The following is a 16,248-nucleotide window of genomic DNA, read 5'->3' on the forward strand; positions in this document are numbered from 1 at the left end:
TGCCATCGCCTTTCTCCCAAGAAGGCGGCGTCTTTTAATGTCATGACTGCTGTCACCATCTGCAGTGAGGAGATGGAGGGAGGGAACCCCAAGTTCAGCTTTCTTTCCAGCGCCCCGAAGCCAAGCGGAGCTCCTTCTGTCATTCTGCAAACTGCTCAGGATCCTTGTGGGCGTCCGCATTAAAAAAAATCTGATAGGCGTAGAGAATGTGGACCATTTGTTGTGTTGTTTTAAGGGGATTTTTTGGAGAAAGGAATTGGAGAGGATGCTCATCCAATGTGCAGACGGAACCAAACTGAGAGGGCTAATTGATGCTGAAGAAGACAGAATCAGGATTCAAAATGACCTTAACAGATTGGACAACTGGGTGCAAGCCAACAAAATTAATTTTAATAGGGACAAATGTAAGGCTGTGCACTTAGGCAGGAACAACCAGGTTGGCAACAGGGCCTCTTAGTAGTTTCCCCACCCTCAGAGGTTTGGGTGGAGGCCATCTTGGGGGCGGTTCCTCAACTGGGGGAATGCCCTCCCCACAGAAGCACACCTGGGCCTCTTGTCCATCCTTGAGGCATATAGAGACTTGTGTTTTGCACCACCACCCCCTTCCTGTGACACCTGAAATAATGAATTACAAATGTTGTAGTAATCATAGTAAAAAAGACTTAGCAATCAGAACAACAGTCACATAAAGTGTCAAACTTGGGGGGGGGGGGGAATTCAGCCTCAAGATACACATGGAGCCTGTTGGAATTTGCAGAGGCTTTCTCCCCCCTGAGATTTTGGCATAACTAAGTGCACCCACAGTAGAGCATCACGTGGAGGAAAAAACAAAGCCTCCAGGAAACATGCTCATCCCCATCAGCATATGGCTCAATTGGGTTGATCCAAGTTTAAATTTAAAGACAATATCTTCATTTTGGAAAAACGCCCCCCCACCCCACGTTCATCCATAGACCAACACTTCATGTTGTTTCATTGGTAGTGTTACTGGAATTTATAGAAAGGTTTGTGGGGGGTTGCCCCTCCAGCCCCGACTACCAAAATCAACGCAATCACTCCTGCAAATGTCCCCACAAAACACTTCATCACACAGTTTTTTCCTATCTCTCTTCAAAAGGGCCTCCGCTGCACATTACCAAATGTAACAATTCACTGATAAATGTGTCTATGTGCTGGCTCAATGGGAAAACTTTAGAAAGTCATATAAAACCAATCGTGTACTCAAAATCAAGAGAGTGTACAGTGGTACCTTTGGTTCACAAACCAAAACCTACTTCCAGGTTTGCAGTGTTCTTAATCCAAGTTGTTCATAAATTCACTGTTCTTAAACCAAGGTACCACTGTGCTCAACTTGGCTGAGAAACAGGATCATGTATACATTTCCTTTTATTTTTACTTAAGGGGTGTGAGGTGGAGGTCAGGGGAGGGATAGGGGCAAACTGCTGAAAAACCCTCCCAGATTGTGACATAACTTATATATTTGAGGTGGCCTCTTGCCTGGCACTCTGGGGCCAGGATGCCAGCGATTAACACCTGGGGAAAGCATTGCTGGGTACGTGAATAGTAGCCTGGGTGGAGAGGGCTGGTGGAAGAGGGTTTCCCAACTATTCTGAGCAAGGGGGGGCTCTTTCAGGGAGCCCCCCAAGGAGGTAGGGAAGGGGGCTGGGTACATGCTGTTCTCTGGGGCTGCAGGAGCCAGGTGCCCAGGCAAAGGGACAAGTTTTGCCCATGTAGTGGCTGCCTGGTTTGTGTTTATTCTCTTGGAGGGAGGAGAACTGGTCTTGGGTCTGCTGAGGGAGGGGGGCCAGGGGTCCCACTTTTTTGCCCACCATTCTTCCATTTCTTATACATGCCCTTCTTAACTCTCAGCTCATCTGTAAGCTCCTTATGCAGCCACAACGGTTTCCTTAGATGTACCATTGGGTGGCACTTTTTCTTTTATGAATCCCCCCCTTTAATACTGATACTTTATTGAAGGTTTCGGTAGAGAAATAAAGTTAAAAAGGTGGAGAAAGGTCTAAACAAAGCAAAATGAACTGCTAGAAATACGATACAATACAATAAAGGGGTAAGTAAGTAGACCGGTTATTTTTATAAATGCATTCAAGATATTTGCCACAGGCAAATATAGACTAGAACATGGTTGTTTTAGAGCCAGTGTGGTGTAGTGGTTAAGAGCGGTAGACTCGTAATCTGGGGAACCGGGTTCGCGTCTCCGCTCCTCCATATGCAGCTGCTGGGTGACCTTGGGCCAGTCACACTTCTCTGAAGTCTCTCAGCCCCACTCACCTCACAGAGCGTTTGTTGTGGGGGAGGAAGGGAAAGGAGAATGTTAGCCGCTTTGAGACTCCTTAAAGGGAGTGAAAGGCGGGATATCAAATCCAAACTCTTCTTCTTCTTCTTCTGTTTTAGTCGTACTGCCAGTGAAGAAGAGGACTGCCATGAGGCACATCAGAACAAAGCTCAGACAAGAGTTTCAAACACAGCACACAGAGAGTCATAAAATACAGGACCATAAACATCAAAACATCCTACTACACACATTGGAAAGACTGCAGGTCATGGGATGTAAACACGCATGACTCTATACTGATATAATTCCCTTATTTATCTAGCATACTCCCGGTCCGTTAGGTCTTAACTTACAACTCATCGGACAGTTTTCTTAGCAACCAGACCATCAGTGAGAAGGGACGAGGACCAGAATTTTCTCTCCTCTCTCTGGGCCTCACACAGATTCCAGGAGAAATAATAGTTCTTCCCCAGATGCTAACTCCACACATAACCCTTTGGCAAAACATCCATTTCCCTCCTAGAAGCCCATGCAATGTTCACTCAGCATAGGAAGAAAGCACAAGGGTTACAAAATGCAGGCACAGAGGAATCATTCACTGATGCAGTCTATCGGAAGGTTAAATGCAATTACTACTGGAACAGTTAGAACAAAGTCAAGAGTTATATCTAATGTCTAATTAAATATCCACATTTTACATTAGAATCAATTTCAGTCTTTCAGCAGAAGGAAGGGCATGAGTTGTCCACATATAGTTGTTGGTATGTGGTTTAGGGTAATATTAGTAAAGGTAAAGGCACCCCTGACCGTTGGGTCCAGTCGTGGCCGACTCTGGGGTTGCGGCACTCATCTTGCTTTATTGGCCGAGGGTGCCGGCATACAGCTTCCAGGTCATGTGGCCAGCAGGACTAAGCCGCTTCTGGCGAAGCAGAGCAGCGCACGGAAACGCCGTTTACCTTCCCGCTGGAGCGGTACCTATTTATCTACTTGCACTTTGACGTGCTTTTCAACTACTAGGTTGGCAGGAGCAGGGACCGAGCAACGGGAGCTCACCCCGTCGCGGGGATTCAAACCGCCGACCTTCTGATCGGCAAGTCCTAGGCTCTGTGGTTTAACCCACAGCGCCACCCGCGTCCCAGGGTAATATTATCCCGACAATTTCAATTCCCTGCCCCCAAAGTAGTATTTATACATCATAATACTTTCCTCCCAAAATGTGCAAGTGTCATACATTGCATCCAATAAATTATAAACATTATTTTTTGTTGTATAAGACATGATTCATAATCTAATGAAACATGAGCTACCGAAGTTAAAACTTTGTCCCACTGACGGGGTGAGGCAGGAACCTCCAGTTATTTATTCTGTTCGTTTCTCAGGTTTTGTATGTCAAATTGAATGACTGAAACCAGGTATCTAGAGAAAACAATCCCTTGCTTTTTAGTCTCAAAGGATTTAGCCAATTGTTCTAATATCTCAGGTGTCTTAGATTCTGTAAAAGCTGCTGGTCCAAATAAAGATGTTAAAACATGTTGCAGCTGCAAGTGTTGCCATTGATCCAGCCTCTCTCATAAACCATGGTGGACACCTGGTTGGCCAATGTGGCCCTTCTGATGTTCTCAGGCTCCTCTGCACTGGTACCTTCTTTAAAACACCCTCCTGCCTGCTGAGTCTATTGTCTATTCCTGCATTTCAAGGGATTGGACTGGATGCTCCTTGGGGTCCCTTACAATTCTACTGTTCTATGATCCAATGAAGATGATCTCCTCAGCTCCCACCTTTGGGTGCAAGATCACCTGAGGTCGCTGGCGTGCTGGCAAGCTGTCTTACATTCAACAGGGATCCAAGGCTCTTACTCAACATCACCCTGGGCTCCCACATCCAAGACAGATCGTTCAACAGCACAATGACTTCAGGTGTCATGCTACTGGTGGAGAAGACAACATTCCGGACTACACTGGTGGAGACTGGAATAAACTGTTGGCTGTTCCTGAAGGAGCCAATCCTGAATTCTCCAACCAGATATCAAGCACATAGAGCATGTTGACTGAGGTCCTCCTCTGAGGATCTTCTGCTGGTTCCCTCACAGCAAGAGGGAAATTACAGGGAACCTGGCAGACCGCTTTCTTGGTAGTGGTGCCCACCCTGTGGAACGCCCTCCCTTCCGATCTCAAGGAGATAAAGAACTACATAACTTTTAGAAGACATCGGGAAGTCTTTAATGTTTGATATTTTACTATGATTTATATATGCTGTAAGCTACCAAGAGTAGTTGGGGAAACCCAGTCAGATAGGTGGGGTATAAATATTATTTTTAATCCCAGAGGTTCCTTATGAGGAACGTTTGAGGGATTTGCATATGTTTAGCCTGGAAATTCAAAGTGTGGTAGCCATGTGTGAACATGTGATAGCCATGTTCAAATATTATGATTCTCCCTGCTGTGAGTTCCTTGATGGAAACTGAGACTTTTTTTCCATTTGAAGCTCTTTCCACATTCCAAGCACTGATATGGTCTCTCCTCACTGTGAATTCTTTGATGGGAAATAAGATGTTCCTTCCTACTGAAGCAATTTCCACATTCCAAGCACTTATACGGTTTCTCCCCTGTATGTATTCTTTGATGGGAAGTGAGTGTGGCCCTCCAAATGAAGCTCTTTCCACATTCTAAGCACTGGTGTGGTTTCTCTCCTGTATGAATCCTTTGATGGTCTGTGAGCTTAGATTTCTGACTGAAGCTCTTCCCACATTCTAAGCACTGATATGGTTTCTCTCCTGTATGTATTCTTTGATGAGCCATGAGCTTAGCTTTCTGATTGAAGCTCTTTCCGCATTCCAAGCACTTATAGGGTTTCTCTCCTGTATGAATTATTTGATGGGCTGTGAGCTTAGCCCTCTGACCAAAGCTCTTTCCACATTCCAAGCATTCATAAGGTTTCTCTCCTGTATGAATTATTTGGTGGGCTGTGAGCTTAGCCTTCTGAATGAAGCCTTTCCCACATTCGAGGCATTTATGGGGTTTCTCCCCGCTGTGAGTTATTTGATGGGAAGTGAGACGTTCCTTCCTAGTGAAGCACTTTCCACATTCCAGGCAAGGGTATGGTTTCTCCCCTGTATGAATTCTTTGATGGAAAAAGAGAGAGCTGCTGTGACTGAAGCTCTTTCCACACTCTAAGCACTTATGGGGTTTCTCCCCGCTGTGAGTTCTTAGATGGCAACTGAGATTGGAGCTGCGATTGAAGCCCTTTCCACATTCGGGGCACTGATATGGTTTCTCCCCTGTATGAACACTTAGATGAGCTGTGAGCTTGGCCTTCTGACTGAAGTTCTTTCCACATTCAAAGCACTGATAAGGTTTCTCCCCTGTATGAATTCTTTGATGGGAAGTGAGACTGTTCTTATAGGTGAATCTCTTTCCACATTCCAAGCACTGATATGGTTTCTCCCCTGTGTGAATTCTTAAATGGGAAGTGAGACTTTCCTTATGGGTGAATCTCTTTCCACATTCCAAGCAGTGATATGGTTTCTCTCCTGTATGAATTCTTTGATGGGATGCAAGACTTTCCTTATGGGTGAATCTCTTTCCACATTCCAAGCATTCATATGGTTTCTCCCCTGTATGAATTCTTTGATGAGAAGTGAACTTAGCCCTTTGACAAAAGCTCTTTTCACATTCCAAGCACTGATAGGGTTTCTTACTTGTATGAATTTTCTGATGGGAAGTGAGATGGGACCTCCGACTGAAGCTCTTTTCACATTCCAAGCAGTGATATGGTTTCTCCCCTTTATGAATTATTTGATGAGATGTGAGTTTAGCCTTTTGACAGAAGCTCACTCCACATTCCAAGCACTCGTACGGTTTCTCCCTTGTATGAATTCTTTGATGGGCCATGAGGTTAGAACTTTGCCTGAAGCTCTTTCCACATTCCAAGCACTGATATGGTTTTTCTCCTGTGTGTATTCTTTGGTGGAGAGTGAGCGAGCCGCTGAAACGGAATCTCTTCCCACATCCCAAGCACTGATATGGTTTCTCCCCACTGTGAGTTCTTTGATGGGAAGTGAGATTGAAGCTGTGACTGAAGCTCTTTCCACATTCCAAGCACTGATATGGTCTCTCCCTTGTATGAATTTTCTGATGCGACACCAGATTGCACCTCTGACTGAAGCTATTCCCACATTCCAAGCATTGATGGGGTTTTTCCCCACTGTGTGTTCTTTGATGGGCTGTGAGACTATCCTTCCGACTAAAAGTCTTTCTACATTCCAAGCACTGATAGTGATTCTTCCCAATGGGATTTATTTGATGGGATGTGGAATAGGAGGTCTCTCCTGTGTCAATTTTGTAATGGTCTCCATTGCTCATGATTTCCAATCCACCACCTGCATCAAAGAGAGAAATGGATTAGAACTTCAGGAAGAAATGGAGCCCCAAATTATTGAACAATACCCTTACTACAAGCTTTACTGCCTTTGTTGATGCTCATTAACATACACACTGATGGGGACCAGAGCCTGGCACCTTCCAGGATAGATTATGTTTGGCCCAATCATGGAATCTCTGCCATTTGCAAAGTTAGTTGTTGCTTTGGTCAACCAAAGGCCAACAGAAGCAGAGACAAAAAAACCTGACAGAAGCTATTTTAACTTCCCTCACCACTGTGAAGACCAGCATGAACATGGTTTAAGAAGCCATATGTGGAGGAAGAATATTGTCAGACCAAATGGTAGATAGCTCTCCATTTAAGGTGAGCTGTGGGGGAATTAGAATCCCAAATGTTGGCGGTGGTGCTGTTGTGCTCCATCAAAATATTGAAAATTCCTCACATGTAGATATGTATTGGGTTTCAAAACAGATACTATGATCCAGCAGGAAGCCTTACTGAGAGAGTCCATAATTGCACGATTCTCCTCCATGACTTCCTTATGCAGAGCTCTCTGGTCAGGATCCAGCAACGCCCACTCCTCCTCGGTGAAATACACTGCTACATCTTTAAAGCACAGAGGACCCTAAAAGGAAAAGGAAAAAGTCCTCCGCTTAGACAGCATAAAGATTATCTACTATACATTGTTCGGTTGTTTTCTGTCTGTTAATTGTGTTGTTTTAATGGGATTATTTTCCTACATATGTTAATTATGTATGCTTATTATAATGTTTAAATGGAATTCTTTTATTGTGCATTTTAATGGGCCCAGAGGCTCCCTGATTCTTTCCCAATACCTGATCTGTCTCCACAGTTGCTGCTTCTCCTCCACTACCATGAAAAGATGGATGAGGAGGTCTTGGGGGCATCCTTCTGTCACCTGCAAGAGGCACAAGTCAGTGGGAAGCCATCAGGTCCTGCATCTCTCAGAGGTTCAGCACTTCATCTCTAACTACAGATAGGCCTTATTAAAAGTTTTCCTTGCTGAGTGCATTTAGACATTTGTACCCATTTCAAATTTTAGTAGAGTCAAAATACATCTCCCCCCCCCCCACCTTGGGGCTTTCAGCCTCCCCTCAAAAGATGAACACAACCCACAAATTAGTTTCAAAATCCACAGAATGAGAAAAAAAACTCCTTACCCAGCAGCCTCCCTCTAGTGTCCAATGGAGTCTTCTCTGCCTCACAGGAATCAGGGCCCATTTCTGCAAACAGATACTTTGCCTGAAATAGGATTCAAACAGAGAATGGGGGGAAGCGTTGGAAAAGAAATGGCAGAGGCAAAATCTTTGGGGATATCAGATCTAACTCACTGAATGTTTTCCAAAAAATGATGAGCAATTAGTAGAGAATTTGGGGGTACTCTCCCTCATGTTGGGAGCCTCTTGGGAGTTTCCAGAGGAAAGTCTCTCTCACCTGCTGCTCTGCCTGCTTTCTCTCCTCTGCCTGACTCAGGAGGAAACCTTCAGCCAGGGCTACAGCCTGGGAACTGGTCTCTGCTCCACATTCCCTCACCCAGCTCTCCATCTCCAGTGGAAGGACAGCCAGGAACTGCTCCAAAATCACCAGGTCCAGCATCTGAGGTTTTGTATGCCTGTCTGGCTTCAGCCACTGATTGTCAAGGTGGTGGAGTCGGCCGCAAGCTCCTCGGGGTCCTTTGGCCTCCTGAGAGCCGGACTGCGTCAACTGCTGGCTCTGCACATCTGAGCAAAGGGTGTCCTCCTCACCCGGGATCTTCTGCACTGAGTTTTCCCATAATCTCCCACTGCTCCCAGTTTGGAGGGCATGGCATCTTCCTGCTTCAGGACCAGCTGAGTCTTGCTCATGCATTGGTGCTCTCATGAAGCCTCCAAGAGATCGGAAGGAATCCTTTTGTTTTCTGCCAAGTTCTGATTTTCCAATTTAGATCCTACAAAGCAAATATATTGGTCTATTATCAGATTGATACATGGTCAGGAGAAGAGAAATGTTTCCTGAGCAAGCGTGGCTGAGTCTTGCTAGGAGCCAGGGCTGGACTGCACCACAGCCCCGACTCTGAACTTTCATTAACAGGAAAAAAGAGAGTGAGGGTTTTTTTTGGATTTGATATCCCGCCTTTCACTCCCTTTAAGGAGTCTCAAAGCAGCTGACATTCCCCTTTCCCTCCCTCCCTCACAACAAACACGCTGCGAGGTGAGTGGGGCTGAGAGACTTCAGAGAAGTGTGACTGGCCCAAGGTCACCCAGCAGCTGCAGGTGGAGGAGCGGAGACGCGAACCCGGTTCCCCAGATTACGAGACTACCGCTCTTAACCACTACACCACACTGGCTCTCAAAAGTAAGAAGAAAGAGAAGTAAGCCTCTAGCCCTGGTCTAAGGAAAGTGACCGTGCAGAATTGCCTCACTGACAATTCCATGACCCAGAAGGTGGAAGAAACAAGAAGGGGATCATCTATCTTGGACCTGAGACAGGGACAAAGTGATTGAGACAGTGGAAGTACAGTGGTACCTTGGCTTAAGAACTGAATTTGTTCTGGAAGTCCGTTCTTAACCCGAAACTGTTCTTAACTTGAGGTACCACTTTAGCTAATGGGGTCTCCCGCTGCCGCAGCACTATTTCTGTTCTCATCCTGAAGCAAAGTTCTTAACCCGAGATACTATTTCTGGGTTAGCAGAGTCTGTAACCTGAAGCGTATGTAACCCAAGGTACCACTGTACTGGGAAACATGAGAGGAAACCCAGCCAGATGGGCGGTGTATAAGTAATAAGTTATCATCATCATGATGTCCCCCTGGGTTTCATGATTCACAGGCATGGGGAAGCTGAGTACAGTTGGACTCGCAGTCTGCACTTTAAAAGGCCAATTTCAGAAAGCTTAAGGAGCTACTGGGTGAGGTCCCAGGGTCAGAATTACTGAATGGGTCCAAGATGGTTGGGACTTTCTTCAAGGTGAAATATTGAAGGCCCAAATGCAGACAATTCTAACAGGAAAGGCAAGTGGGAGGCATTTACCGAAAACAGTGCGGATGCCCAACAAGGTAATAAAATAATAAATGATGTGAGGAGCAGCACTCCTTCCTCTGGCCAGAGACCAGATTCTCCTCAGAGAGGATGGAGGCTCCATCCAGAGCCACTTCTCCCTCAGCCCAGGCCTCTCCAGATCCCGATTTCTTTTTTTTTTTTTTTTTTTTTTTTTTTTTTTTATAATATATTTATTGAAGTTTTCAAATAAAGCATATATTAGATAAGCACAACTTGTCATTGTCCATTTAACATCTCTCAATTGTTACATGGGACTCCCCCACACCTCCCGCATACACTTACATCATTATTAAATTAATTTCAAACAAATTATCATTTAACTCATCTTAATTAATAATCTTAATTTGGTTTGACATATAATTCAGCCTTAAATCTAATTTAATGGTAGACAATTATCTGCACTGGCATCCAATTCAACACTCAGCCAAATTACAATATTTTTGTAAATAAATCTTAAATTCCCTCCAATCTTCTTCCATCCTTTCTTCTCCCTGGTCTCGAATTCTGCCGGTCATCTCGGCTAATTGCATATAGTCCATCAGTTGCATCTGCCATTCTTCCACAGTGGGTAGCTCCTGAGTTTTCCAATTCTTGGCAATTAATATTCTTGCTGCTGTTGTTGCGTACATAAAGAATGTTCTGTCCTTTTTTAACACACTCTGGCCGACAATACCCAGGAGAAAGGCCTCTGGTTTCTTAGTAAAGGTGTATTTAAACACCTTTTTTAATTCATTATATATCTTCTCCCAAAAGGCCTTCACTCTAGGGCAGGTCCACCAGAGGTGAAAAAATGTTCCTTCATTTTCCTTACATTTCCAACATTTGCTATCAGACGAATGGTATATTTTAGCCAGTTTAACAGGGGTCATGTACCATCTATACATCATTTTCATCACATTTTCCTTCAACGCATTACATGCAGTGAAGTTCAGCCCAGAGGTCCACAACCTTTCCCAATCTTCAAACATAATATTATACCCAATATCCTGCGCCCATTTTATCATTGTTGATTTTACCATTTCGTCATGTGTGTTCCATTTCAGCAGCAAGTTATACATTCTTGAAAGTACCTTAGTCTTAGGTTCTAACAGTTCAGTTTCTAACTTTGACTTTTCCACTTGGAATCCTAGCTTTTTGTCATTTTTAAACACTTCTTTAATCTGAGCATATTGTAACCAGTCTCGCACTTTGTCTCTCATCTTTTCTAAACTCTGCAATTTCCAGTTGTCACCATCCTTTTCTATTATCTCCCAATATTTTGGCCAGTTGGCCTCCATATTGGCTCTTTTCCAAGCCTTAGCCTCCAGGGGTGACAGCCACCTCGGAGTTTTATTCTCCAGTAAGTCTTTATATTTTGTCCAGACATTAAAAACTGATTTTCTGACAATATGGTTCTTGAAGGCCTTATTTATCTTAGCTTTATCATACCATAGATATGCATGCCATCCAAACGCATTATTAAAACCTTCCAAATCCAAGACATCCGTATCTTCAAGAAGTAACCAATCTTTTAACCAGCAGAAAGCTGCAGCTTCATAATACAACCTTAAATCTGGCAGGGCAAAGCCCCCTCTTTCTTTCGCATCTGTTAATATTTTAAATTTGATTCTGGGCTTTTTGCCCTGCCAGACAAATTTAGAAATATCTTTCTGCCACTTCCGAAAGCACTCTGTCTTGTCTACAATCTGCAGTGTCTGAAACAAAAATAACATTTTTGGCAATACATTCATCTTGATGGCAGCTATTCGGCCTAACAAAGAAAGATTTAGTCTTGACCAACTATCCAAGTCTCTCTTAATCTCTGACCAACATTTTTCATAATTATCTTTAAATAAACTCAGATTTTTTGCTGTTATGTTTACCCCTAGGTATTTAACTTTTTTAACCACATTTAGTTCTGTCTCTTTCTGAAGCTGTTCCAACTCAGTATCTGTCAAGTTTTTCCCCAAAACTTTAGTTTTTTGCTTGTTTAACTTAAATCCTGCCACTCGACCAAAGTTTTGAATCAGTTGTAGTACTCTTTTCAAACTAGACTCCGGCTCCTGTAATGTCAGAACTAGGTCATCTGCAAAAGCTTTAAGTTTATATTGTTTCGCTCCGACCTGAATCCCTTCCACCAACCGGTCCCCCCTAATCATATTCAGGAGCACTTCCAGAACCGAAATAAACAGTAATGGGGAAATCGGGCAGCCTTGTCGTGTACCTTTTTCAATTTTAAACTCTTCTGTAACCACATTGTTAACTATCAGTTTAGCCTTTTGTTCTGAATATATTGCCTCAATCCCGTTCTCAAACCCCCGTCCCACTCCCATTTCTTTTAAATTCCCCTTCATAAATTTCCAAGATATGTTGTCGAAGGCTTTCTCCGCGTCTATAAAAATTAAAACTGCTTTAGTGTTTATGTTTGTTTGTAAAAGTTCCAATATGTCTATAATGTTCCTCGTGTTAGTAAACATATGTCTGCCCGGGAGAAAGCCTGCCTGGTCTTTATGGATTATCTCACTTAAAACTTTCTTAAATCTTCGTGCCAAAACATCTGCAAATATTTTGTAATCCACATTTAAAAGGGAGATGGGACGGTAGTTCTTGAGTTGTGTCTTTTCAGTTTCTGACTTTGGAATCAATGTGATAAATGCTTCTTTCCACGATTCAGGCGCCTTCTTCCCCTCCATTATTTCATTATTGACCTCCAACAAAGGTTGTATCAAATAATCCTTCAATGTCTTATAGTAGTTAGAGGTCAGTCCATCTGGCCCTGGTGATTTGCCCTGTTTCAGACTCTGGATGGCCTGTTCAATCTCTTGTCGTGTTATTTTGCCATTCAAAATTATTCTATTTTCTTCTGACAGCTTTGCTAATCCATTTCTCTCCAAAAATTGTGTAATCTCTATTTCATCTTGTGGCCCTTGAGTGTATAACTTTTTAAAATACCTCTGGAAGCACTTTCTAATCTCTCCCGGGTTCTGAATGTTCCTTCCTTCAACCTCTAAGTTTGTTACTGTATTTAGTCTTTGTCTCCTTTTCAACTGCCAGGCTAGCAGTTTCCCACATTTATTTGCCGATTCAAAAGTTTTTTGTTTCATTGTTTTAATCTTCCATTCTATTTCCTGATTTATCAGTTTGGAATATTGTGCCTGATAAAGTTTAATTTCTCTCAGAATCGGTTGGGACTTCGGGTTAGATCTTAACTTCTTCTCCAACTCTTTGATACTTTCCAGAATTTTATCTTTCTTTTCATTTTGCAGTCTTTTCTTTAAAGAATTCTGTTGAATCAAGAACCCTCTCATCACAGCTTTACTTGCATCCCAGATAGTTCTTTTTTCCACCGTAGTGTTCAAATTAATCTCAAAATAGTCCTTTAAAGTTTTTTGGGCCTTCTTTACAATTCTTTGGTCTCTAAACAGGCCATCATTCATCTTCCATCTAAAGGAGCCGGTTGGGATCAATGTCATATCCATTCTCAAGGCGTTATGGTCGGAGCATGTTTTAGGGCAGATTTTCACCTTCCTCACCTTAGGTGCCAGACTTCTAGTTATCCATATTTGGTCGATTCGTGTCCAAGTCAGTTGAGCTTCAGAAAAGAATGTTCCTTCTCTTCCCAAGGGGTTTCTAACTCTCCAGATGTCAACCCAGTCCATATTGTCAGTCATTTCAAAAAAGGTCTTAGGTAGTCTTCCCTCTTTAGTAATGTTCTGGTTCTGTGACTTATCCATATTTGTTGATGCGACCCCGTTCATGTCCCCCATCATGATGACGTTGTTGTAATCCAGATAATCCAGCATAGTCTCGTGCAACTTCTTATAAAAATCCGATTTACCTTCATTTGGAGCATAAATTCCTAATATCAAAATTTTTTCTCCTTGATACTGTACTTCTATTGCGAGGATTCTTCCACTTTCATCTTTAAAAAGAAATTTTGGTGAAAGGCTCTCTTTTGCATAGATCACTACACCTCTCTTTTTAACTGTATCCGATGATATAAATTCTTGACCAAGCCTTTTATTTATTAACACCTTTCTATGGAGCCTAATCACATGTGTTTCTTGTAAGCATATAATGTCCAATTGTTCCTTTTTTAAAATATGAAAAATTTTAAACCTTTTTTCAGGACTGTTACAGCCATTTATGTTCCAGCTCAAAAGCTGCAGAGACATCCTGGATAGGTCTGGTTATTCTTTCTGGGGTGGTACCTTGTTCTCCGGTCCTTGAGGATCCGAGGGGGCGGGCTCCCCTGGAAGTTCTGGCGCTGGCAATCCAAGTCCTTTGTGGAGGTCTTCTCCGTGTGCTCCCAAAAACTTGTCTCTATCTTCCACTGTTTTGATTTTGATCTTTCTCCCTCTGTAGGTAAAGGATAATCCTTGTGGAAACTCCCACCTGAAGATAATTGCGTTGCTTCTCAACAGTCTTGCCAATTCCGTGTAGTTAGATCTAAGGTCCAGCAACTGCTTAGGAATGTCCTTGTAGATTTCAATTCTCTTGCCCAAAATGTCTAGTGACTTTTCGTAGTGCAGGCCCAAAATCTTGTCCCTTTCCTCCTTTGATCTCAGTGTTATCAAACAATCTCTGGGCTTCTCTGTCCTTCTGACTCTGCCAAGCCTGAAAGCAGATACGATTTTAAAGTCTTTTTCCTCTAACTTCCAAAACTTGGCAAATTCCTTAGTTAGAAATTCAATAAAATTATCTTCTTCCACCTCTGGTATTGACCGTATCCTCAAGTTGGTCTCCCTGTTTCGCAGTTCTGTCATCGAAAAGTAAATCTGATGTTCTCCAACTTGTTTGCTGAGTGGTCTTACTTCTTTCTCAAGTTCTTCCAGTCTTTGACTAGTATCTTCAGCCAGTTTACGATTTTCACCTACAGCCTCCTTTAATTCTCCAATAGACTGGGCATTCTGTGCAACTTGTCCAGTCAGCTTATTCAAGCTTTCTGTGTTCTGTTCAATTTTAGCTGTATGCAAATCAGCCTTCTTGTCCAGAGCCTCCAGTTTCTCCAAAATTTTCTCCAAGACAGAGCTACTTGTCCCTGAAGCCATATCTCCCAGGTACAGCTCCTCTGTCTCACCCTCCCCTGCCTGTATTAGGGAGGCCGCCTCTATGTCTGGAGGCAAAGTGGAAGGCAAGGCCGGCACAGAAGATCTACGCTGTGAGGCTGCAGATAAAGTTAGAGTTGTTTGTTTGGTCCTTCCTCTTCTCCTTGCGCCACTCATTCCAAAGTTATCTGTAATCCAAGGTCAATCCAAGTTGTTCCCATGAGAAAGCAGAGTCCCAGATACAATAGTCAAACAGAGGCCGGGAAAGGGAAAGTAAAACAAAGTCACTGCTGTAAATCCAAAATCCTCTAGAGGGAGCTTAATACGTCTTCAGGGAAAAGATCAAATCCAATACGTCTTCAGGGAAAAGATCAAATCCAAGTTAAACTTATAAATTTAAATCCATGTCCATCGCCTCCACAATGTATTATTTTTAGCAGAGTAAAACTTAAAGCAAAACAGTGTTTCTTACAGTGCCTTGACTGCAACAGTTTCAAAGTATCCAGTTCCAACTCAGAATGTTTCAAAACCTGAATTCAATGTATCCAAAGTTGCAAACTGGTGTTCATCCAGGCAGCTCCAGCACCAGAGATTCTTATTTATTTTGTAATCCACTGGTGCCACAGAAGAAGGATATCAATGCACCCCCAATATGACCAGCAAAAGTCAATAGCTCAAAGTCTTTCACTCAGAAAACTGCTTTAACAGGGTGCCAGCATTTAGTTAACGCATAACTTTTTGTCTCCACTCCTCCTGCTCTTTGCTTAAAGTTCAGTATAGCGGGAGATGGGCTTCCTGCTTATCCTCACTCCGTTTTCAGCCAGATTTCAACTTTTTTAAAAAAGTTTTAAAAGTTTCAGAAAGTTCTCAAAAAGTTTCAGAAAGTTGACAAAAGTTTCAGAAAGTTTTCAATGTCCAAATTTACTCACGGGTTGTAGTTTCCAAAGTTCAGAAAAGTTGCAGGAAGAAAGGACAGCGCTGACCGGCCACAGCAACGCGGCTTCACTTCGCTGTTTGCGCAACGACCCACAGCGCCGCTACCCCCTCCGCGATCCGGAGCCCCTTACGGGGTCCCTTCAGCGTTTTGGGGGCTGCTTCTGGCGCCCGCCGGGTCCCGAGACCACAGGCTTCTGCCACCTGTGGTTTTCCTGAATGGGTCTCCGCTTCGCCGTAGCGGACGACCCGTTTACAGCGAAGCTCCCTTCTCCTACTCGGAGAAGGCAGCCATTACCGGTCGCGCCGCCTCCGGAAGATCCCTTCTTTTCAAATCTGAAAGTGGACAGCTCTGGTTCAGAGGGTCTTCCCCTGGCTTCTCCCTCTCCTGCCCCCGACTCAGCCCCCCATGTGACGCCTGTCTGTCCATCCGTCTGCCTGCCTGCCTGCCTTCCCCAGAGGCTCCACCGGCTCTTCCTCTGGCCAGAGACCAGATTCTCCTCAGAGGATGGCGCCACTTCTCCCTCAGGCCAGGCCTCTCCAGATCCCGATTTCT

General features: G+C 43.6%; 1 protein-coding gene across 1 annotated transcript; it reads right to left on the reverse strand.

Annotated features, from left to right (window-relative positions):
* Positions 1 to 1,953: 1,953 nt before the first annotated feature.
* LOC310673843 (uncharacterized protein) lies at positions 1,954 to 8,632 on the reverse strand. The gene is made up of 5 exons (XM_083432565.1): positions 8,129 to 8,632; positions 7,855 to 7,936; positions 7,510 to 7,592; positions 7,172 to 7,298; positions 1,954 to 6,671 (listed from the first exon to the last, which is right to left on the reverse strand). Exons 1-5 carry the CDS (start codon positions 8,552 to 8,554, stop codon positions 4,711 to 4,713), a joined length of 2,679 nt encoding a protein of 892 aa, XP_083288691.1. The 5' UTR covers positions 8,555 to 8,632; the 3' UTR covers positions 1,954 to 4,710.
* Between the last annotated feature and the right edge of the window lie 7,616 nt (positions 8,633 to 16,248).

Source organism: Podarcis tiliguerta (genome assembly GCF_965153285.1).
Source record: "Podarcis tiliguerta genome assembly, chromosome: 3".
Taxonomy (NCBI): Eukaryota; Metazoa; Chordata; class Lepidosauria; order Squamata; family Lacertidae; genus Podarcis; species Podarcis tiliguerta.